This window comes from Camelus dromedarius, chromosome 13 (genome assembly GCF_036321535.1).
Source record: "Camelus dromedarius isolate mCamDro1 chromosome 13, mCamDro1.pat, whole genome shotgun sequence".
Lineage (NCBI taxonomy): Eukaryota > Metazoa > Chordata > Mammalia > Artiodactyla > Camelidae > Camelus > Camelus dromedarius.
The window spans coordinates 69,907,327-69,932,333 of record NC_087448.1 but is presented as its reverse complement, the minus strand read 5'-3'; the positions used below and the strand labels follow the sequence as shown (position 1 = coordinate 69,932,333).

Here is a 25,007-nt window from a genome sequence, read left to right as displayed (position 1 = left end):
ACCTCAGCGAGCATTCTCGACAACCACGAGCGCCCGCCGTTACCCCACCATGAGGAGAAGGAGCCTGGTCTGAGGGCTGAGGACCAGGCCCCAGGGGCCTGCTGGCGACATGTGACCCCCCACCTGCGGTCCCCGCTGCCCTCCGCCCAACAGCTGTAACCTGGACACCGGTTCAGGGTCCTCTGCCAGGAACTGAGCACTAACGACTCACACCAAGCAAGGGAGCAGACGGCCCCAGCCGAGGTGACAGATGAGAACAGGAAACCGAGGCCCTAGTGGCGTGTTGTCTCTTAGCTGCTAGGTTTGAGGTAATTTGTTATGTAGCAGCAGGTGACCAATGAACACGACACGTAGGTTTCCAAACGCCTCACAGCCGCGCACAAGCCACCGCGCCCCGCTCCTGACCCGGGCGCGGCAGCGGCTTCTCTGCTGCGCGGCGCCGCCCCGCAGCGCCAAGCGGGCCCGCCGCCCAGGACCCCCCGTCCCGCTCAGATCCCCTCGCTCTGGCTCCCGCCGCACGGCGGCCGCGGCATCGCTGGCCCGCGACTCGGCTGCAGGGAGGTGCTCTTCTGCTTATCTCGTGCCCAGTAAGTAACAGCAACGAACCTCTAAGTCCCTTTTTTGGCCTGTACTCTTAGTCACTCTTCTCTGGGTCAGATTTCTTCAGTAGTGGGCAAAGGTCAGCTTTTTTCCCCCCTTAAACTAATTCATAAGGTGCCATTTACTGAGAAGGTTAGCTGTCCACCTACCAATCCTAAACAACTTGCATTAGTTTCTTCAATTAGTCTAGCAACACTCACTGAGACTGCGCAGGAGCCTAAGAGAAACGGGATTTAGGCAGACGTCACCTTCCAGTCTTTCCTGACCTACCTGACTGCAGACACAATGGAAAGAGTTTAAAAAAAAAAAAAAAAGAGCGAATTGCAAATCGTTTTGAGATTATAACACGCAAATAAACTGCATTTGTTCAAGGAAATTACCTTTATACTGTCTTACCTTGCTCTTATTCAATTGGTTAGTTATGAACAAGTGGAACTCAATTTTCTATTGCCACTGTAACATGGTTATTTGTCCCTGTAAGCACATAATTATATATGACATGACAAAAAGAAGTATTCAGTTTCTGGCCAAATGGTAAAATTGATGATTACAGTAAAAGCAAGTCTTATGTAAGCACTAAATAGGCTTCTGGTGCCAACCGTCTGTCACCTGGAAGAACAGAAGTGCTAAGATCTGAAGGTCTGCTTTTATCTTATCCTTGTAAACACGTCCGCTGGCCCTGAGGATGCTCAGCAGCACTGACTGAAAGTCCACAAAACAAACGTTTCCTGTGACCTCACACAGAAGGTCTACCAAGCCTAACGAAGGTCCTCACGATGCTAACAGAAGAACTGAAATGCTGCTGAAAGCCAAACCAACCACAGCGACAAATCAGAAAGTCTGACAGCAAGTTTTCAAGCTTTAGGGTATTTCCTTCAGTTAGTATAAATTGATCTGAATGTCCAAACCATTTTCCTACAGTGCAAGAAGAACATTATTACTACTGTTATTAAGAACCACGGATATATTTTAGGCTATAATGCTGGTAAATGACCACGCTAGATTATAAACCCAGGTCTGATTGAAAAGCCCACTGCTATCTTATCAATTGTTCTATAATGTATCCATAATTCATCAAATGATTAAGTCATCAAGAAAAGGTTAAAATATATTCAGTGCACTCTTTTTTATACTAAGACAAGACAGCCAAAGAGGACAATGCATTTCAAAATTATTTTCAAATAAGCAAAAGCTATGACCTTTAAGAATATTATGCCAAAGAACCCTCTACATCTGAGGTGACAAAATCCATGGCTGGGGAACAGCAACAGCGGCCCCGCCATGCACAGCGCGCATGGGGCAGCCACCACAGCCCGCTCAACCCCCGCCTCCAGAGAGGCCACTGTGGACACTAGCACCCTGTGTTCAAGATATTTTATTTAAAAGTTTCACATATTTTAGTATTTCAAAATATCACATTACATGTTTTGATTTTTCCACATTTATTAACTCTTTCATTTTAGCCAGATGAAGCCATGTTTTCAGATGGTAAGTCTCACCTGATCCAACAGCACCTGCTTCAGGTCCATTCTCTATCCACTGAGATTCACTGTCCAACAAGCGGTTTTTTGATTCACTAAGCGGTTTAGTAGGAAAGGGCTGATTTGAGCCAATACTGAAAAGAGGAGCAAATAATTTAGTAAACAGTTTAATGCTCAATTAAGGGTACTTAATTAATAAGCAGCAAATTAGTATTCCTTCTCCTAATATATGAGGGCAACTCATGAGATCTCAGCACTCCAAAAAAACTCCGTCTTCAAAAGAAAAAAATGCCCCCAACCCCCCACTAAATGGCTCTCTAGACCCAAGAATCTGTACTCAGCACTGCCAGTGAAAACAATCAGACAAAAGGAAGAGGCTGCAGGGGCCAGTCTGAGACATTTTTACCATGTTAACCACGAGCCATAAAGCAGCACAAGGACAGGTGAGGGTCTGTGTCTGTGGCCGGGACAAAAGTTACCTGTCATTTCCCAAGTTTTCTGCTTTCTACCTCTGCAGTATAGATCTAAGGGGAAAAAATGATTCAGTGATTCAGCGTAGACTTATTTTTCTAGCTAAGAGGTCCAGGGAGGGAGGGAACAGAGGGCAGAAGAAGAAGGAAAGGGAGCTACTATTCGTTGGGTGCCTGCTCCGGGCTGGACACGGAGCTGGGTGCTTTCTACACATTACCGCAACCTGCACAGCCACCCCGGAGGCAGCACGACCGCTCTCCCCTTACAGAGCTGGACGCTAACTGCTCAGACCTACAGCAGACGTCAGCGCTCGGAGGTCCCAGAAGGCCTTAGGCTCTAGGCTTGAAGGCCTACGCGCTCCTGAAACTCATCTGCTAACTTGGAAGTTTTAATCCCTCCTCCCCCACAACTTATTTCTGGAGTAATTAAGTTTCAAGGGTTTCACTTTGACAGAAGGGTATCTATCTTCTTTACAATCTCATTTAAAAGAAACTATTTCTCTGAACTTGTAAACCTGTCTGCTTACCATACAGACCCTGAGAAAATATCCTCTAAGATGAGTAAGAAAAAACTCTGCATTTGTACATTTGAATCCTCACTAATATTATTTTCACACTACAGTTAAAATCTGTTTATCAAATAAACAGTACAGCGACTAACTTCTTTGAAAACTAACTGATACAAAGCAACATAGTCCAACCTTGCAAGAGGGTTTCAGTTTCAGGGGAGACGCAGCACAAGGAGGGAAGCTGTGCTTCGTGCTCGGACGCGGGCAGTGTCACGTGACTGCCCTGGCTCAACTACGCACAGCACTCACTTCCTAACTCGCAAAACTGTTTCGGTTTGGATGATAAAAATATGATTATCTGAAGCACATCAGGTGTATGCACAGAATAATCCTCAGTTAAAAACTCTCTATAATTTCTCTCCCTGTCTACACTGGCTTGCTTCATCACACCGTGTTCATCTTTGTATGACACACATGGTTTGCTTTATCGTGAACTCTGAAAAAAGAAACGACAAGAAGCACACCTTCTGGCATATTCACTTTGGTTTGAAACAGAAGATTGTTCTGGATCCGTCCCCACCAGGCGAGTCGGGAAACTGCAGCCATCACCCGGACTGTACAATGAAAAATACTGGTGATAGTTTAAATTATATTAAGTTAGAGCAAAATGGTCAAATTTAACACTTGTTTTTCAGAGGCATAGTATAAAGAAATTATCATAACTAGTCATTTCAGAGTATAAGTCCAAAGATTTCTAATTTAGAAGGTTATCAGCCTCCACTGAAGAAATGAGCTTTTTTCTTCAATAATTTACAAATATTTAAAAACATACTTTACATGACTGTTGAGGTTACGGTGCCTATTAAAGCTATGATACCTCAAACATACATGTTCAAATATTTGGGTAGCTGACTTGCTTATCACAATCATTTAAGACATCATCAAGGTTTGAACTGAAATTCATGATATAAGTTTCACCTATTTATTCATTCAACAAAATTTATTAAACAAATATTTACTGAATGCATATGATGTTTCAAGTACCACTTTTTTGAGGGGGGAGGTGTCAGGTTAGTTATTCAGAGGAGGGACCGGGGGCCAGACGCAGGGTCGTGTGTAGGCTGAGCGTGTGCTCTAGCACTTGAGCTGTACTCTCCCCACTCGGGCACCATTTTAAGTGCTAGGGACACAGCAAGTGAACAAAAGAAGAGAAAATCTCTGCCCTCAAAGAGTTTACAACCTAAAGGAAGTACAGCTATGCCTTACTGCCACATTCTAAACGCATCAAAATCGTGTGCAACAGGGACTTCCACTTCCAGCCAAGATGGACTGGCCTCCTGTTGCACAACTGTCTTCAAAACAGGCAGTACAGAACCGTGGTGTCTGAAAGACGAGGCACTGACAAGGAGTCCCAGCTTCTGCAGAACCTGAGCACCAGGAGGGGAAAGGCGCAGAGTAAGGCAGTCCCACTGAGCTGAGGGGCAGAGACGGGGGTCTCGAGAAACTGAAGATGCCTGACTCTGTCGGACAGAGCTGGGAAGAGAGGGAAGTGCAGACACCTGCACAGGGCTTTCCCGGAGTCACCGGATGAACACTCGGCCAAACATGTGAATCTGGGAAAGTAGACGGGAAGGATTCCCAGCTCACAGAGCACTGAAGGCCATTCAAGTAGAGACATGGGACACTAGCGTTTGTAGAGACCCCACTAGGCTCTCCCCTCTGTTGTGGAGTTAAACTGCTTCTTTATACCCAACCTAACGAATCTTCAAGCCTCAAGAGGACCAAGCTGGAACACGAGCAACTTAACTGTCTGCCAAAACAAAACTCAACATTCCCTAGAGGGAGACAATAAAATTTAAATACTCAGAATTCAAAACGTCCGCCATCCATCCAATCAAAAATTACTATCAGCAGAAAAAGTAGCAGGAAAATGTGCTCACAACTAAGAGAAAAAGTCAATAGAAACGATTTAGAAATGACCGTGAAAACCTGAAACAAAGACTTTAAAATAGTGACTATAAATATGTCCATGAATTAACAGGAAAAAGTGGATATAATGAAAAGAGAAATGTAACATGTAAAAAAAGAACCAAATTGAACTTCTAGAGCTGAAAAATATAATATCTGAAATAAAATTTCATTGGATGAGCCTAACAGTAGACTAGATGGTACAGAAAAAAAGATTAGTGAACTTACAGACATAACGAGAGAGACTATCCAACTTGAAGCAAAGAGAGAAAACAGTCGGGGTGGGGGCAGGGAGGGGCAGCAGCAGTGACCTCTGGGTCACAATGAGTATTTACAAGGACCCGAGGGCACAGGAAGAGGGGAGCAGGCAGAAAAAGACGGAAAATTATTTCAAAATTATTCAAATTTGATGAAAACTATAAATTCATAGATCCAAGAAGCCTAACGAGCTCCAGAGAGGATAAACACAAGGAAACCCACACCATGGAAAATTACTATCAAACTACTCAAAACCAGTGATAAAGATAGAATCTCAAAAGTAGTTACAGGGGAAAAAGTCACAGAACTGACAGGCAGACCTCGATGTACCATGTTTCATTTTGCTGCGCTTCGCAGATACTGTTGTTTTTACAAGTTAAAGACCTGTGGCAACCCTACATTGAGCAAGTCTATTGGGGCCATTTTTCCTACAGCATTTGCTCACTTCCTGTCTGGGTTGCATTTTGGTAATTCTCGCAATATTTTAAGCCCTCCACCAGCAAAAAGATTATGACTTGCTGAAGGTTCAGACGATGAATGGCATTTTTTAGCAATAAAGCATTTTTAAATTAAGGTATGTAAATTGTTTTTTTAGACATAATGCTATTGAACACCTAACAGTCTACAGTTAGTGTAAACATAACTTTTATATATAGCTGGGAAATCAAAAAAATCGTGTGATCCCCTTTATTGCAATACTTGCTTCATTGTGGTGGCCTGGAACCAACCCTGCAATGTCACCGAGGCATGCCTGTACAAACAGAGGAACAAAACTGATTCCTTGTCACAAACAACACAAGACAGAAGATAATGCAGCAACATCTTTAAAGAAGGGAATAAAACACACACACACACACACACACAAACACCTGCCAATACTGAAATTTCCATTTAGAGAAAATAACCTTAAAACAAAAAAACAGTCTGTGTTCCAACCAGAGAGGAAAGCTTCATACAGATAAAGTGCACTGGAGAGACAGATGCACTTGAAGACCCACCCAAAGGAAATGCGGAAGAGTGAACAAAGTGATGGACAGGCCCCTGGTGAGCCAGGCAGACCCTCCAGCAGAGTCACAGATGTGCAGGTGGAGCTCCTGCAGTAATGAGAGGCAGGGGATGGCAGAAGAACACGTGAAGAAACAGTAGTTAAAGTATCTTCCAAATCTGATGCAAGTTAAAAAATCACAGATCCCAGAAGTTCAAGAATCCTAAGCACAGGAAGCAAAGAAAACCGCACCGAGGCACAGCATAATCAAGTTTCATGGAACCAATGATGAACAGAACGTCTTCACAGCAGCCAGAGGAAAAAGATATTATAAAAAGATGACCACAAACTTCTCATCAGAAAAAATGTAAGCAACATCTAGAATTCTATGCTACAGAAAAATGTCTTTCAAAAATGAAGACAAAAATAGATCACTTTCAGACAAAATAGTAGGCAATACAGTTAGTTAAGGAAAAAACCCTACAACACAAATACGGTACTTGAACTTCAAGCACTGTCTCCTTTTCTGTAATAATTCTGGTATAAAAGACGGCCTAGGACAGCCCACAATTCGGGAGAAAAGGAAACTATGACTCAGCTTGAGCACGTGTTCTTGTTTGGATTTGAGGTAAAAGCTGCACTAAGTATTGGGTCTTTTTTGATTTTAAGACACAACAGAATACATAACCTGTATTGGAAATCCTTGAAGATATGGGCTAATAAATATAGATTCTTTACTTCAAACAACTTATTCTCATTTTGAAGGAAAAAGAGTGAGTCTTATTTTCTATGAATCATCTTTTTCTCCTAATTCCCATTCAAATATATGCCCAAACTCTCCTTTACCTTAATAAAAAGGAAACCATGAAAAATAAAATATTTCGCGTAATTATTTCGAGTTTTCATTCCCAAGGCTCTTAAGGCTGCCGTTATATACTGTATTCTCTGAATCCTAAGACATTTTAACAAGAGAGACAGAAACTATCACAGATTCCCTAATTTCTGAGGCCTGCATTTTATGAATTACCTTGAAAATATTGGAAGTAGCCAATATTTCTTTTCATCACCAAAGACTTCTCTCCAATTTTTAGTGCATCCAAGAGAGAAACCACTTCCATCAGATCCGTACGAAAATGTGGGCGCACGGAACGATTCTGTTACATGTATCATAAAAGGAAAGGGTTAATCTATTTGGAAATTATAGGAGGGGAGGATAGTATCAATTTTCTTGCTTTGTATCTTTGATATAAAAAGCCATAAATATAATTTAAAATAAATACTATGTTTGTAACACTTAAAAATAAATTTCTGAAAATTATTCAGGTAAAAATATAACCTCTGAATATTTCATCACCCTTACAAAATAAAAAGGTCAAAAACATTATGTAATACTACTGAAAATCTACTGAAGGGTGTTCAATACATCTTTTTTTTTAAAGGTAAGAATTTACTTGTGAAGGGTTCACAGCATAGGTAAGGAAATTAGGGAGAACGATGAAACACATGACATTGCTGCCAAGTGGAGCTGAGGGCCGAGGTGAGGCTGAGGCTCTACACCTGCAGCCACGACAATGGCTTCGGGGGCGAGACGCCGGGGTGCCTGCGTCATGAGAGGGGCCGCTGGGGGCTGCCAGTCGTTCACGCAGAAGCTAGAATGGGAGGGGTGAGAACCGAGGCCGCAGGGGAAAGGAACGGCTGGGAGAAGGGTGCAGGATCACCAGGTGGCCCGTCTGGGACCGCGGCGGTGGTCCGCACGCCGAACGCTAACGTGAGGCATGAGCTCAAGGCAGGGAGGGGACAGTTTCGAGGGAGGGACAGAAGAACAAACAGCTGGAAGCAGCAGTGGAGGCCCAGCAAGGCCGGCATGGACGGCGTGGGTGCGTCAGGGCACTGGTTTTCAAAGTGTGGGCTAAGATACCCTTATAGGCTGTGAAATCAATCAGTGGTCTACAACCAACATTTCTTTTAAAAAAACTAGAACAAAATACAAGAGTACATTGGACACCGTAGGCATTAATGATGTTTTATGAAAATTTTGCTTATTTTATACAATTTTATAAGTACGTGTGCATACACTAGGTGATATAAAATGATGCATCTCCTACTGTAGTCACTGGCAAAAAAAAGTTTGAAAATGCTTGTTTTTAAGAGAACAACGTGTCTCCTAGGAAGGACTCCTCTCTCAGACATCGCCAGGGTCTGGGCGGGGAACAAGGGACGCAGGCTGGTGGGGAGTGTGGCTGATTAGATGTTCGTGCCCACGGGAAGCAGTCGGCCACTGCAGAGCTCCTACAGAATGATGCCGGATGAAAACAGGCCCACCGTCACTAGAGTCATCAACTTCAGAAAGAAGAAATCTCCTTCTCTAAGTGAAATCTCTCAGCGTTTAGCTGTTGTGGGAGGTCTTCAGAACAAGATGCATGAGGCCTGCCTTGTCACCTCTGATTAAAGGTAAGGAGATGACAGGATATTCCGTGAAGAGGATACATTGATAATGGAAACTTATTCACGTGGAAAAGGGGTGAAGGCGGGGAATGGGAGGGGAGCTCCACAGCAGGGCAAGCTGGGAAAGGAGGGGCACACAGTCCTTCCCCCAGGAGCCCATCACATTCTATATGACTCAGTAAGACACAAGATGCAAATGATCCAAACATACAAGTATCTAAGTTTCCCTAAAATGCCACACCTTTCTTTATTAAAACATGTCCCCTTCCAGTTCTTCTGGAAGATTTGTGGCTTCAGACAGCAGGGAGCCTTTAACATTCTTAAGAAACACTGCAACAAATCCCTGCTTTGTGTCCGGTACGGTACCAACACCCAGACGTCTGGTAGGGCGGGTGCTGCAGCGCACATGCCGGAGGTTTGGTCTGAGCAATGCTATACCACCTTTGTCTAAAGTGTGTGTCCAATTATTTGAGTAGCTTACTGAATTCTTCCCCTTTATTTTCACTTTCAAAATGAACAAAAAAAGGGACCTAAGTGCTAATCTGAGTGATACAACAGGTAAATTTCACTGTCAAATGTTACAAACATGGAAGTGATTAACCATGTCAAAAACACTATTCTTCAGCTCAGGCATGAAACACGTGCCAGGAAACTGTGTGATCGAATGTGGGGAAAAAGGAAAGAAATATGATTTAGCTAAATGATAAGCTGTAATTAAGGATTAAAATGTTTTTTTGCAATGTGAGAACAAATTTCCTTATAACATGTACATCTATATCTCTTTCATAGACTCATATTTTGAAAAGACACTATAAATGCAGGAAACAGCTTTCATTGAAATTTATAAAATAAAGTCAGTTCTTTTTTTATATACAACTCACTACTAAAAAAAAATACATAAAAATCAGTCTCACTCAACCTTCTCCAAATAATGAACCTGGACATTTATTCAACAGCCGCTGTCTCTATCTGGTCACAGTTCATTTTAACACAGAATTACTTTACTTTTATCATCTACTGTTCTTCTCTGGATTTCAAATTCGTTTGTGGCCATCTTCCTAAATAATTATGGTTTATTTTAACCTTCTTACCTATTGTTGTTCTGTTTTTTCCAACGAGCCAGCAGTGGTAGCCGAGGAGTGACAGCACGCTGATGAAGAACATTGTGGACACAAAGAAAAGGAAAAGGACATGGAATTTTGCACGTGTGTCTGAGAGTTCATTCTGAGGAAAGAAAAAAGATTTATTTTTGAGGCTAGTCAACCTCTAAAATACACTCTTATTATTTGGTTCTTCCTAAAGTTGAATTCACCAAAAAACTGATGAGTAAAAAAAAGAGTAGTTAAATAAATCAGATAATATACCCAAAGCAACAATTCCCAAAGCAGAGAACTGGTATTATCAAGGGGCGTGCTTACGTAACACGTCAGGGAGGGTCGTTTAAAAACTGCTCTTAAATTTTAGCAGTACTCTCAGTAATAAAATACAAAGATGACCTTTTCTACACAACATCTTTCTTTTGAACTTTACGCATATATTCAAGCTTTCTCCAACATCAGGCTATGTGAGCCTTTTCCCCATCTATGCTAAAACATTTGCTTAATTACATATGCTGCCAACCAGGAAGTAAGTGTGCTAACGTGACTCTTGGGCCTCCCTAATCTCTATTTTCGGGACGCCACCGAGAACGCGCCGACCTCTCCGCACCTGGCATTCCTACCTTGTTAATCCCTGCTCCACTCCTATGGAGCCTTTTTGTAATAAACCAATTTTGGTGTGTAAGTTTGCCACAAGGTATCAGTGAGTGAAGAGAGCTTCTCTGCTACCCGCTGCTGCAGCTGTATTCATTTCAACAGAAGCAGTCTGAACCTAGACGAAGTCAGCACCCAGCAAAAGGAGCAGGAGGCGGCCTGAAGAGCCTGCTCTCACGACAACGCTGGGCAGGCAGCCCACGGCCTCCACAGCACAGGAGCTGCTCGGCTCGCTCGAAATGTCGTTTACAAGCTAAGAGGAAGGCTTTTAGCACTGGGTAATTTATCTCTTCTCTTCCAGAGCAACCACAATACCTTCTGAACATATCTATCTCCCCATCTTGTGAAGTAAATGAGTATTACACACATTCACTACAAATGTCACAAAAGAGATGGCAAGAATGTCATGGCAATAACGCATTTTACCTTTGGACAACTCTCTGTAGATTTCCTGCGGCAAAGCTTGTACAAATAGAGACAACGTATTAAGAAACCACTTTTTATGCAAGGTTACCCTGCCCACTAGTGTTACAATAAACCTTTCACGTTTGGAAGGAACACTAAGCCTCTCTAAAGGTCAACGACGACACTTTCTCAAAAACACAAAAGGACATTTTGCTCTGTAAGCACACTTCAGGTACACTTTATACACCTTTCCACAAAGTTTTCATAACAGAGATTTGTATCTAGGAAAGAATAAAATTAAAAAAACTTTAAGCAAATAGCTTTTTAAAAAAACTTCTGATGAGTAGTTTCTAAAACCCCGCTCTAACCGTCTCGCCCGTCCTCTGGCTCTGCAGGAGCCTTCTGATGGGTGCTGCCACTGCCCCGGAGAGTCAGACCCCGTTACCCCGCTGCTCCCCACTCCTCAGAGGAGCAGCTGCCATCCTGCGACACCCTCCAAGCCCTTCCACTCGGCCCGCCTCCGGAGCCTCCCCTCAGGCACCCTCCTGCTGGTCTGCCCCAGCCCCACTGGCCTCCTGCACACTGCTCCTCCTCTTGGGTCTTTACTCTGAAGTTCAGGTGTTTCCTCTGAAACAGTCTTCTCTCAGATCCCCACTAAGTCACTTGAAGTCTCTGCTCAACCATTACCTTCTTGCTGACGCCTACCATGGTTACTCTTAAAAAAAAAAACCGTAAGATATAATTTCATCTAACATATTAGTTTCAGGAGTTCAACATAATTATTCCATATGTGTACATACTGCAAAGTGATCACTACAGTAAGTCTGCATAACATCCATCACTACAGAGTCACATTTTTTTTCTTGTGATGAGACCATTTAAGATCTTAAGAGTCTTTCAAACATACTTGTTTAACTGCAAGCATCGTGTTGTACATTACACCCCCGGGACTTACTTTGACCGCCTTCACCCACTTCACCCATCTCCCAACCCACATCTCTGACAACCACCAAAATGTTCTCAGTAGCTATGATTTTTTTTTAAGATTCCACATATAAGTGAGATTATACAGTATTTGTCTCTCTGACTTCACTCACTTAGCATAATGCCCTCAAGGTCCATCTGTGTTGTCACAGATGGCAAGACTTCCTCATCTTATGGTGGAATAATATTCCACTGCATACTTGTACCACAGTTTCTTTCTTTGCCCACCGTCAAACCCAGAGTGCTTTCATGTCATGGTTGTTGTAAAGAATGCTGCAGTGAACACAGTGGTGCAGATAGCCTTTTGAGTTAGTATTTTCATTTCCTTTGGACAAATGCCCAGAAGTGGATGGATTGCTGGATCACACAATTCTAATTTTAATGTTTTGAGGACCCCCCATTCTGTTTTCCATAGTGGATGTGCTAATTTACATTCAGATCAATTATACACGTGGGCTCCCTTTTCTCCACATCCTTCCCAAAACTTGCTGTCTTCTGATAACAGCCATTCCAACAGGTGTGAGGTGGTACCTCACTGCGGTTCTGACCTACACCTCGCTGATGACTAGCGATACTGAGCATCTTCCACGTGCCTGTTGGCTGTCTGCATGTCTTCACTGGAAAAATGTTTATTCACATTCTCTGACCATTTTTTAATCTGATTTTTTTTTTTTTGCTATTGAGTTGTAGGAATTTTTAATATATTTTGGATATTACTTACCAGATATGTGATTTGCAAATACCTTCTCCCATTCAGTAGGCTGCCTTATTATGATGTTGAGTTTCCTATGCTGTATAGAAGCTTCTCAACTTGATGTAGTCTCAGCTGCTTATTTTTGCTTTTGTTGCTTTTCATTTGGTGTCAAATCCAGAAAATTACCACCAAGGCTGAAGTCAAGGAGCTTACCACCTTTATTTTCTTCTAGAAAATTTATTTCAGATCTTATGTTCAAGTCTTTAATCCACTTGGAGTTGATTTTTGACTCTGGTGTAGGACAAAGGTCCAGGTTTCCCAACGCCATCTACTGAAGAGACTGTCATATCCTCTCGTATATTCTTGACTTCTTGGTCATAAATTAATAGACCATTTACGCACGGGTTGATTTCTGGGCTCCTTTGATTTCTGTTCCATTGATCCATGTCTGTTCTTATGCCAATAAAATACACTGTTTTGATTACCACTACTGTGTAATATAATTTGAAATCAGGAATTGTGATGTCTCTAGCTTTGTTCTTCTTTTTCAAGACTGCTTTGGTTGTTTGGGGTCTTTTGTGGTGCCATACAAATTGTAGAATTGTTCTATTACTGTGAAAAATGGCATCATAATTTGACGAGGTGTGATAAACCTGTAGATTACTTGGGTAGTATGGAATTTTACAATAATAGTTCTTCCAATCCATGAACACAGTTTATTTTTCCATTTATTTGTATCTTCCTCAATTGCTGTCATCAGTGTCTTAGTTTTCAGTGTAAAGACTCATCTCTTTGATTAAAGTTATTCCTAAGTATTTTATTCTCTTTGATGCAATAGTAAATGTGACTGTTTTCTTAATTTCTCTTTCTGATAATCTTTTTAGTGTAGAGAAATGCAACTGATTTTTATTTTTTTTTTAACATTTTTTTTATTGATTTATAATCATTTTACAATGTTGTGTCAAATTCCAGTGTTCAGCACAATTTTTCAGTCATTCATGGACATATACACACTCATTGTCACATTTTTTCCTCTGTGAGTTATCATAACATTTTGTGTATATTTCCCTGTGCTATACAGTGTAATCTTGTTTATCTATTCTACAATTCTGAAATCCCAGTCTATCCCTTCCCACCCTCCACCCCCCTGGTAACCACAAGTCTGTATTCTCTGTCTGTGAGTCTATTTCTGTCCTGTATTTACGCTTTGTTTTTGTTTGTTTGTTTGTTTTTGTTTTTGTTTTTTAGATTCCACATATGAGCGATTTCATATGGTATTTTTCTTTCTCTTTCTGGCTTACTTCACTTAGAATGACATTCTCCAGGAGCATCCATGTTGCTGCAAATGGCATTATGTTGTCGGTTTTTATGGCTGAGTAGTATTCCATTGTATAAATATACCACCTCTTCTTTATCCAGTCACCTGTTGATGGACATTTAGGCTGTTTCCATGTTTTGGCTATTGTAAATAGTGCTGCTATGAACACTGGGGTGCAGGTGTCATCCTGAAGTAGGGTTCCTTCTGGATACAAGCCCAGGAGTGGGATTCCTGGGTCATATGGTAAGTCTATTCCTAGTCTTTTGAGGAATCTCCACACTGTTTTCCATAGTGGCTGCACCAAACTGCATTCCCACCAGCAGTGTAGGAGGGTTCCCTTTTCTCCACAGCCTCTCCAGCATTTGTCATTTGTGGATTTTTTGAATGATGGCCATTCTGACTGGTGTGAGGTGATACCTCATTGTAGTTTTGATTTGCATTTCTCTGATAATTAGTGATATTGAGCATTTTTTCATGTGCTTTTTGATCATTTGTATGTCTTCCTTGGAGAATTGCTTGTTTAGGTCTTCTGCCCATTTTTGGATTGGGTTGTTTATTTTTTTCTTATTGAGTCGTATGAGCTGCTTATATATTCTGGAGATCAAGCCTTTGTCAGTTTCACTTGCAAAAATTTTCTCCCATTCTGTAGGTTTTCTTTTTGTTTTACTTCTGGTTTCCTTTGCTGTGCAGAAGCTTGTAAGTTTCATTAGGTCCCATTTGTTTATTCTTGCTTTTATTTCTTCTAGGAGAAAATTTTTGAGATGTATGTCAGATAATGTTTTGCCTATGTTTTCCTCTAGGAGGTTTATTGTATCTTGCAACTGATTTTTATATACTGATTTTGTATATTGCAACTTTACGGAGTTTGTTAGTTCTAACAGTTTTTTTTTAAGTTTTCAGGATTTTCTATATGTAATACATCATCTGCAGATAGAGACAGTTTCATTTCTTCCTTTCCTATCCAAATGCATTCTATTTCTTTTTCTTGCCTAACTGCTCTGGCCAACACTTTCAATTCTCTGTTGAATACACGTGGCAGGAGAGGGCATCCCTGTCTCGTCCTGCTATCAGGGGAAAGTCTTCTGCTTTTAACCAGTGAGTACGTCAGTTGTAGGCTTGTTAAATATGGCCTCTTTAAAGATGAGGCACATTCCCTCTGTGCCCACTTTGCTGACAGTTTTTACCATAAAGGGATGTTGAATTTTTTCAAACGCTGCTTCTGAGTCTATTGAGACGCTCACGTCATCTCGCCCTTCGATCTGTTAACAGGGGCTGTCACTGACTGACGTCCGGATGCCAGACCACCTTGCGTTCCCTGGAACAAATCCCACTCAACTGTGGGATGGGATTCTTCTAAGGTAGTCTTGAATTTGGTTTGCTAATAGTTTGTTGAGGATTTTTTAATCTATGTTCATCAGGGATACTGACCTGTAATTTTCTTTTCTTGCAGTGACCCTGTCTGGTTTTGGTATGAGGGTAATGCTGGCCTTATAAAATAAGCCTGGAAGTGTTCCTTCTTCTATTTTTCGGAAGAGTCTGGGAAGGACAGGTGTTCCCTCTACCTGTGAAGCCACCTGGTCCTGGACTTTTGTTTCTTGGGAGGCTTTTGATTGCTGATTCAATCTCCTGAGTATTAATCAGTCTGTTCAGATTTTCCATTTCTTCATGATGCAGTCTTGGCAGGTTGTATGTTTCTAGGAATTTATCCATTTCTTCTAAGCTGTCCAGTATTCCGGCGTATGACTGCTCACGGCAGTCTCCTTGATCCTTCGTACTTATCAGCTGCAACGTCTCCCCTTTCATTCCTGCTTTTATCTGAGTCTTCTACAAACTCTGAGCGTCGTTCGTTCTTTCTCTAGTTTCTTGAGGCGCAACGTTAGGTTATTTGAGAGCTTTCTTATTTCTTAACACAGGAGTTCATTGCTATGAGCTTCCCTGTTACAACTTGCTTTTGCTGCATCCTGTAAGTTTTGGGATGTTGGATTTCCATTTTCATCTGTCTCAAGATATTTTTTTGGTTCCTTCTTTGATCCATTGGTTGGTTAGTCGTGTGTTGCTCAATCTAAACGTATTTGTGGACCCTCCAGTTTTCTTCTTGAAACTGATTTCTAGTTTCATACCACTGTGGTTAGAAGAGATGCTTGCTATGATTTCAATATTCTTAAACTTATAAAATATGCGACTTATCCTGGAGAATGTTATGTGTGCACTTAAGAAGAATGTGTATTCTGCTGCTTTTGGATGGAGTGTTCTGTATATCTGTTAAGTCCATCTGGACAAAAGTGTCATTTAAGTCTGTTTCTTTACTGAATTTCTGTCTGGATGACCCACCCACTGATGAAAGCGGGATATTAGACCCTTACCATTACTCTCTTACTGTCTATTTCTCCCTTTACTTCTGTTAATATTTGCTTTATATATTTAGGTGCTCCTTTGTTAGGTGCATAAGTACTCTCTCAGATTTCCACCTTCAAGTCTTGCTCAAATCTTACCTTCTGAGGTCCATGCCACTCTCTTTAGTACCGTAACCTGTCCCTATCATCCCCACACACACGTGTAAAATTCCTTAACCTGCTCTACTTTTTTCCCATAGCGTTTACTTTCTAATATATAATACAACTTACTTATTCATTATGTTTATTATTTGTTTCCCCCTTCTCAACAGTAAGTTCTATGAAGACAGGACTCTTTGTCTGTTCTGTTCATTGTTATATCCCAAGTGCCTAGAATATTGCCTGGCACATAGTAATTGTTGAATGAATGAAGAAAAAGGTAGATTTAAGTTTATTAGTCTTTCTTTACTCATGGTGAATCGTAAAAAGTATAAAAAATTTATTATTTAAATTTAAAAATATTTATTATTTAATTAATAAATCATTACATGCAAACACTGCAAAAGTTCTGATAAAGAAATGTGAAATTCTGTAACTTGGACTTCACTCATCTGGCACTGAATCATCTTCATTTAAATAGGGCCACTGAATATGGTTGTATAGGCTGCAAACTGAACCAAGCTGCCCAGCTAGGGGGCAACAGAGGCCAGAATGTCCTGGGCTGATACCACACACAACTGCTCATTCCTAACACGCACAGAAGCGCAGGTGCTCGCACAGCCTGGTCTGAAACACACAAGGTTAAAAATCTACTGATGTTTAATGAAAACCCATCTGAAATGTATTACATTTCCTGGGAAAATGACTGTGCTCAATGACTCAGGGCTTTAATTATATTCTTCCCACTTACAACTATGAGTAGCAAGTCAAGGGAGAAAGTACCTGAATGTTGAAACACACAGATCGAAGGTAAAATTCTGGCTTCCTCTGCTATTAAGAATGAGACCTGGAGTAGCTTCCTAACTTCTCCCACCTCAGCTTCCAACTCTGAAAACTGGAATAATAATAGTTCCTTCTGCATTACCGGTATTTTCTTCTTTCCTGTGTTCTTGATGCTCGGGCATCTGGAGCCTTGCTGACTGGGGAGAGTGCCTCTCCCAGGGCTGTGGATTCTTACAGAGATAACAAGGAATGCACCTCTCGGCATACAAACAGCTGATCCAGAGCCCAGAGCCCACACTCAAGTCACCTCCTTTGTCTGGCTCTCACGCTCCAGGGAGTCATACAGCCCTGCCCTAATCACCCCAGAGACCACCAGATGATTTCAACTAGATAGCCCTAGGCGCACTCACCCTGCCGCACCCGCCTTCCGCACAGACGCCACAGTAAAGGCTCTGCAGCGTCCCTGGGTGGCCCTGCCTGATGTGGCATGACCCCTCCCTTGCAAACTGTGAGTTACAAACTATCTTCTCAGTGGTGATCATCTCCTCATCTGTTGGCTTCACCACACCTGAATTATAATAAAACTTGCATTTTAAAATACCTTCATAGGGTTTTTAGGAAGAATAAATACAAAAGTAGTTTTTCAGCACAATAATCCCCCTTTCAAAATGAAACATTTAAATGTGGGGGGAAAAGCACAATAAAAATACTAGAAGAAAACCTCAGTGAATATGTGTATAAACCTACAGTGAACAGACTAAAGCCAGAGATCATAAATAAAAAGTAATGCTTCAAAAAGATAAAATTTTGATTCAATAAGAAGAAAAGAAAACAGTTATCAGACATAAACCAAAATTGTGGAAAAACATTTGTAACTCACAACAGAAAAAGGATTAATATCTATAGACAGGAAACAGGTTAGTGGTTCCATGGGGCTGGGGATTTCACTTTTACTGTAAAACCGTGTAAGTCTCATCAACTCAAATAAAAGTAATTACTTCTCTAAATCGATAGCCAACTGTTAGACTGCGACTGAAAACAGTTTGAATTACTGAAAAAAGCTCACTATATCCTGTTTAACATTCATTTACTTACAAATAAACATGTATATAAGAAGGTAAATTTCAACCCCGTCTGTCCTCTGAGCCATTATGAATTCTAACTAGTAGAATTAAAATAAAGTATATCCACTTAAACAAAGAAAGAATCCTTTATGAATATGGCATCTTAAAAAGTCTTAAATATATATTTTAAGATAGAAACAAGACTTACCGTCCAAAATTTTATAAAGTACTGTAAAACTGTTGCAGCCACGAAAAGGCAATATAATAGAGAGTATAGTAAAAACAGCAGGAAGAATTTGTAATTAGAAAATCCCACACAGTTATTCACCCTAGAAGAATAAAGAAAGTCACATTGTAAAAATAAGACAAATTCACAGAAACAAAAACTAGAATGGTGTTTGCTAGAAACTGGTGGGAATGGTTTAATGGATACAGAGTTTCAGTTTTGCAACATGAAAAAGTTCTGGAGACTGGTTGCTCAACAGTGTGAACCTACTTAACACAACTGAACTGTGTGCTTAGAAATGGTAAAGATGGTAAATTTTACTTTTTTCAACCACAATAATAACAAGTAAGACAGATCAAAAACTTAAAATCATTGTGACTTGGAAATGGGCCATTTAGGAAGTAGGGAGCAGTGTCTTAATTATAGATGTGAGTTTTTAATAAATTCTGTAAGAAATCTGGAATTTTAATGTTAATTATTAATATACAGTTATTTGGGTTAATAACATCAGAATATATTTTTAAAGGAAAAACATGTAACAGAAATAAGAAAGTAGATCAATCTTGATACCTATGACTAAACTGCCAACCAGACTGAGGAACGCTGACGTAAATCCTCTAAGTTCTCTCCTTCCCACCTCTCCACCCCCATGTCACTTCCTCTATTTTTCATACGTACCAAGGACAGTGATGATCCATCTTAAGAACACATCTAAGAAACAAATAAGCATAAGAAAATCCATGTAGAAAAATTCCTAATTTCTGATAATTTTATTTTTTTTTTGACTTAAAAATTTCCCTTTAGCAATACATCTTAGAAAAACCAACCTAGAAAACATTAGGTTAGAGAAAATTTCTGGTATTTACACAAACACTTTTGTAGATAGGAGGTACTGACTTTTCATGCTGGGAACTCAGCTGAGCATAGCCAGCTCCCTTGGACCACATCCAATAGCATTTTAACACAGATATGGTGCATATAGCACTTGGTACACAAGATAGGTCTAGCTCACAAAATAAGCCGAGAAAGATCAAAAGAGTTATTTTAAACATGTGTGAGTCATAAAAATAAACCTTCACATGCAAATATTGCTAGAATGTTATCAGGCTCGCAGGTGGTTATTTTTCCCACGTATTTTATCAAATTCTATCCCGTGGATAGGAACTACGGTACTTTTATAATCAGAAAAAAAAATCCCCAAATGTGCGTCCCCACCAGTACATGTAACCTGTATGTGTATAAAGTCAGACCACAGATCTTCTCAAACAGTGTAACAAATAAGCAAACTGACACCTAGAAGGTCAGGCTTGTCCAACTGCAGTTTGGGACTAACTGGGATTTCCACACAGGGGCCCTTCCTTTAACAGACTACCTTCTTACAAGAGCATAAGGGATAAAATCTTTCTAACTTTTCTGGAAACAATGTCACAGGCGGTAATTGAAAGCAATATTTTTGTGGGTTTTTTAGGTTTTAATATTAAAATGAATAATAAAAAACAAGAAAACTGTCATTATGGCCTTTTTGATCCAGGAAATTAAATTACCTTTCTCAAGGGATGTTACTTGCTCATCAATATTGTCCTGAGCATTAAGCACAGGAAGTACACACGCTTAGAGAAAATTCTAACAACTGGCACAGGGACTACTATTGAAGAGTCCTTCAAAGTGTGTTCTAGCTTATACACATCATTACGTTAGCTCTGTACACAGAGCAAACAATGGGAGAGGATGCAGTGCTGGGGAGCTTCCTCCCCCTTCTGTTCTCCCATCACCACTTCCAGTGCTGCGTTAAGTGGAAGCAAATGCGTCAGTAACACTTACATGTCACATGCTGAGCAGTGATGAGCACGGTCGGGTTTGATCAACTGACATCTCTCACAATATCTGATGGCTACATTAAAGAATTAAAAGGAAGTTGTTGAAGGATGCACATTTAGAGTTTAATTAATTTGACCGTAAAAGTTACTTTCATTTCTTATAAACAACGCTGGGAAACTGACGACTAATAATTGTAAAATAATACCAAAATGCACTGGAGAGTTTCTGAAATCATAACATCAAGAGACAGAAGGGAATCTCAGAAATGAAATTGGTCTGGCAACATTCAGATGAAAAAGCAGATCGAAGGAAACCAGTGACTGGTGCGAGGTCAAACACGTAACTGAGCGGCAGAACTCAGACTGAATAGCAAAACTGAGAACACAGCATTGAAAAAAACTCCGAAATTCTTCCCACTGAATTCTAATATATGCAGTTTATGTGTTCATTCATTCAAAACACAGTGGGCACCTACTAGGGTACAGACACTGCTCAGGCATCGGTCGCTGCCTTCATGAAACCTACATCCCAGTGGGAAAGGGCGCGTAATAAGTAAGATAACAAGAGCAGTATGTGAGTGAGAGGTGCTGATGGGAAACTGCAGCAGGGAAGGGGAGCAGGTGTACTGTCATTTTAGAGACGTTTAAGCAAACCAAAATTGAAGGAAGAAGTTAGTGAACCACATAGATATCTGGGGAGAAAGGAATCTGGCAGAGAGAACAGGACTTGAGGTGGGGCTGTGCTTAGTTAGTTCAAGGAAGACTGAAAAACAGGCAGGAGAGAGGTCAGAGAATAAGAGGAAGTCGGCTCAGAGAAGGCTTCCTTTCCCCACTCAGCTCAAGTACTGACAGAAAAAAAGTGGAGAGTACAAAGTCCACTGGAGCGAGAGCTCCACCTGAATCTGTAAAGTTCAGAACCTGAGGTTTTGGCTTTTGAAATTTATTTATTTATTTGGTTTTTGAAATTTAAATGAGTGAAATTTAAAAGCAGATCTTTGAGATTCCTGAGGGAAATGTCCCAAGACTTCACAAATCAATAAATTCTTTAAAGCTACTATTTTGGATGAATAGAGAATAATAAAATTACAGTGAGGTGCTAACCTTCTTCCACATGATGGCCTCCAAAGTAAACTTGGCAACAAGACACGTTACCATGGGTCTTTCTTTAACGCAGAAGCCCTCCCGACCTCTGCAGTGTGGAGGACTCCCACCGGGGCACCTGCCTGGCCTCTAACTGCTCTCTGCGGAAGAGACTTCAGACCCCCTGGCGTGTGAGCCCACCCCTCCCCCCTAGTCCACTCCTGTGAACTGAGCACGAGGACTGAGGGACAGTGAGTCACAACTGCATTCACTGGAAATGAGTCACAAGTGATGGCTACATCCTGCCTACGGGTAATGGGTAAGAAAAGAGAAGTCATGTTCCATGTGAGCTGGGAAACCAACCAGCTCATGTGACTCGCTTCACTGGGACATTCGCTTTACTGCGGTGACCTGGAACTGAACACACAGTATCTCCAAGGTATGCCAATATTAAATGCATGAAAAACTAAAACGTTGGTCAAATATCCCCTCCTAAAATCTTGCACAAATTTTAAGTTTCCTTAGTCAGAATATGTACATAATTATAGAAAGGGAAAGTTCCTTTATTTCCCCTTGGAGCTGAGAGGCACAGTGGGGTGCAGAGCCAGAGCACCTACTCAAAAGCCCTGTTTTTTCACATACTATCTGTATGGCCTGGAACAAGGTACTTAACCTCTGTGTCTCAGTTTCCTCATCTGCAGAATGGAGACAACAGTCTCTCCCTCCATAGGCAGCTGTGAAGTTTGAATGAGTTCATGTGTGTGAAGAACTCAGATTAGAATAACTGCCAGCTATTACCATCTACTGGGATCTGAACGAATTAACGAGGCATATAATACACAATTTAAAGCAATTTCCTGTACTCGAACATCCAGTCTGGCCACTCACACATTCACCCCTGTCATAAGGCTCCACCTCTGGGAAAAGGAAGCTGCTTTTCAGTCACACACGGCAGTGGAGGCAGCAGGACAGTAGAAACACCCACGGCTTCGGAATGAGAAACCTGAGTTCAAATCTCTGGCTCTCAGAATTAGCTTTACGACCCTGAACAAGTTTCTTCCCCTTTGTGTCTTTTATTTCTCCACATTCTAAGCTAGCACACTCTTGATTTTAAAAAAAATTACTCAGTGATGACACACAATATTCAAATTCAAACCAGAATTTCCAAACAGTTTACCAAAAATAACAAACATTTTAGCCATGAAGGTTGAGCTGGGAAAAAAAAGAACATGCAGAGAAAAGAGATTCATACTAAAGTCAGCCCCTTTAAAAAATCTATACTGAAAAATGTATACATCTATCTCTGAAATACCACAGAAGACACAGAACACAGGAAAATCTTGTTCCTGCAAATGTTACTTATAATCACAATATCCACTTAATACTCAAATCCTGCAAATATATCTTGGCAGAAATGACCATATTTTTAAAATTCTTTGGAAAGGAAAGCTTAAGGTTTGTTATTCTTACTCCTTGAAGCCGACGTGGTATAGATAGGTAAGTCCCTTGCTGCTCTTCTCAAAATTTCTTGTTGTCTTTCTTGGCTGAATTCCTTCTCATAACGTTCCTTTTCAGAATTGGACAAGTAGAACTATAAAAGGAGAAATAACTATTAATTATTTTTAACCCCATATTATTAACTATCATGCTCAGAAAAGCAAAGTTTAATCCAGAACAGAAAAAAAACAAAAATATTTTCTTTGATGAAAGCAAAACCTGTCTTCAAATTTCTTTAAGAGGCTAAATCCAAGCACTTTTAAACAAAACTACATACCTGTGATAGATTAAAAAAAAAATGCCCTCTATACTAATGATGGCAAAATATAAGAACTAAATATTTTTACATCTTTGTTTTTTCCAGAGAAAATTAACTTTCTCCATCAAAAAGGGCTTAGTATATATTTTCTGCTGGTTAAAAATTCTGGTGTTTGAAAGTTAGTGTTAAGAGATCTTTAATTTTTGGAAGGATGTCCAAAGATTCACTGGCTTTGGGTAACAGGCTAAGTCACAGGCATGGGGTCCTACTATCTGCTTGCTCTTGATGGGTCATATTATAACACCACAGTTCCTCAATTTTTATTCATTGGAAGGGCTTTGCTTGAAAAGCCCTAAGGAGTCATGGCTGGAATTTCATCTTTTAAACTTTGAGTATCTGGGTCTAGCTGCTAATTCAAATACCAAACCTCCCATCCTCCCGTTGCCTCACACCAGTAACTGCAGAGCCTGTCAATGCAGCCTTTCCTGGGACACGTGGGGCGAGAGCAGGCTGCGGTATTAAGAGTGCTGGGGCGAGGAAACTGTGATTCCAAGCAGTTCAGGGAATTTTCCAAGAATGTATAATTACTGGCAGAGCTGATACAAAAATACAAGCCTCCTGAGTTCTAGGCTAGCATGTTTCCCTCTAAACTGCTGATGTGAAATACACGTTCTCTAACCTGACCAAAACACGACGGCCCAGGATGCAGATGAGTGCTTTCAGACTAGATTACCTCGCCTGGCTCCCACGGCCAAAGGCTGGTGAGACAAGAAATCCCCAAATTACTTATCAGGGACAAGAAGGAACACAGACAGATGAACAGGACAGAAAGAAGTCAGAAAAAATTCACAAAATCTTCAAGTTGAGACTAGAGGTCATTTATCTAAACTCCCAGGCAAGCCGGAACACTTCCAGGTACAGGAGTACTTTCTTACTTTGCAAGGTGGCCCATTCTCTTTTAAGAGAACTCTAACTTGCTAGAAAATTCTTCCCTGATATAATGCATCTCTGAAACATTCATGGCAGAGAATAAAAATCATATATTATGCTGTTAAATACATATTTGGATAAGAGATGTGCTAATCAAATTTTACAGTTTCCCTGTAAAATCTGAACATATTTTGAGGCCTGGCTGAACTGTTTCTAGCCAGGCCTCAAAATCATTACTTTTCCTTAAGAACTAAGGTTATAAATTATGAAAAGCTTAAACCAAATGAAAATCTCAAACAACACCAGGATTTCAGATGAGAAATAAAACAAAACTTAAAATGAATTAATTTTTGAAATTATTCCTATAAGACTATTTGTCATTGAATACTACTGAACAGAATTCAAACTATGAAATGCCATTATCTTACATTCAGTGTTTAGATGGTTCAATTTAAATATATGTTAAACACCAATTAAGACCCTGACACTGTCCCAGGTACCAGGGATCCAAAGAGAATAAAAATACAGCCTTTGCCTTCAAAAATACACTCCTATAGTGTATTCCAGTACAAATGCTAATCATGTAAACAAAGAATTACAAATTACAAATCACCAATTCTTTACACCGTATGATTAAAGCTCCCCTGGGAAGGATGGGGACTGTCAATGGAAGTTTCCTGAAAGAAGTGGTACCTAAACTGGGCTGGGAAAGATAAACAGGAATCTTCCAGGAGGACAAAGTGGGAAAGGGAATTTTGGCAAAAGAAACTTTTGTGCATATGGAAAGCACAAAGATATGAAAATAGGATATTCAGGGGAACACATTACTTGAACATAGAGTTCCAGGAAGAAGCAATGGAGATGAAGTCACTAAGACTGCAGCTTGCAAAGGGTCTCCACATCATGCAAATGGACAAGATTTGTGTCTTGCAGCCCCCTGGCAACCTCTGCTGGGTGGCCAGAGAAGCGATGGGCCCGTGTCTCCTTTCAG

The 25,007-nt window shown here is 40.6% G+C and overlaps 1 protein-coding gene across 5 annotated transcripts in view; it reads right to left on the bottom strand.

The window, feature by feature from the left end:
• The window catches only part of ZDHHC20 (zinc finger DHHC-type palmitoyltransferase 20), a 53,345-nt gene that overhangs the window by 3,745 nt on the left and 24,593 nt on the right, over positions 1–25,007 (bottom strand). For 2 of the 5 annotated variants that reach the window (XM_031465726.2, XM_031465723.2), the window contains 9 exons: positions 22,801–22,921; positions 20,255–20,324; positions 19,112–19,144; positions 18,416–18,536; positions 9,808–9,940; positions 7,299–7,425; positions 3,585–3,674; positions 2,100–2,215; positions 997–1,074 (listed from right to left, as the gene is read on the bottom strand). In XM_031465726.2, coding sequence (XP_031321586.2) covers positions 1,037–1,074; positions 2,100–2,215; positions 3,585–3,674; positions 7,299–7,425; positions 9,808–9,940; positions 18,416–18,536; positions 19,112–19,144; positions 20,255–20,324; positions 22,801–22,921 — 849 coding nt within the window. In that variant the 3' untranslated portion in view covers positions 997–1,036. Of the gene's footprint in view, positions 1–996; positions 1,075–2,099; positions 2,216–2,560; positions 3,675–7,298; positions 7,426–9,807; positions 9,941–18,415; positions 18,537–19,111; positions 19,145–20,254; positions 20,325–22,800; positions 22,922–25,007 lie in introns of all 5 variants that reach the window. The other 3 variants (XR_004141047.2, XR_010383714.1, XM_031465725.2) reach the window with 3 other exon arrangements.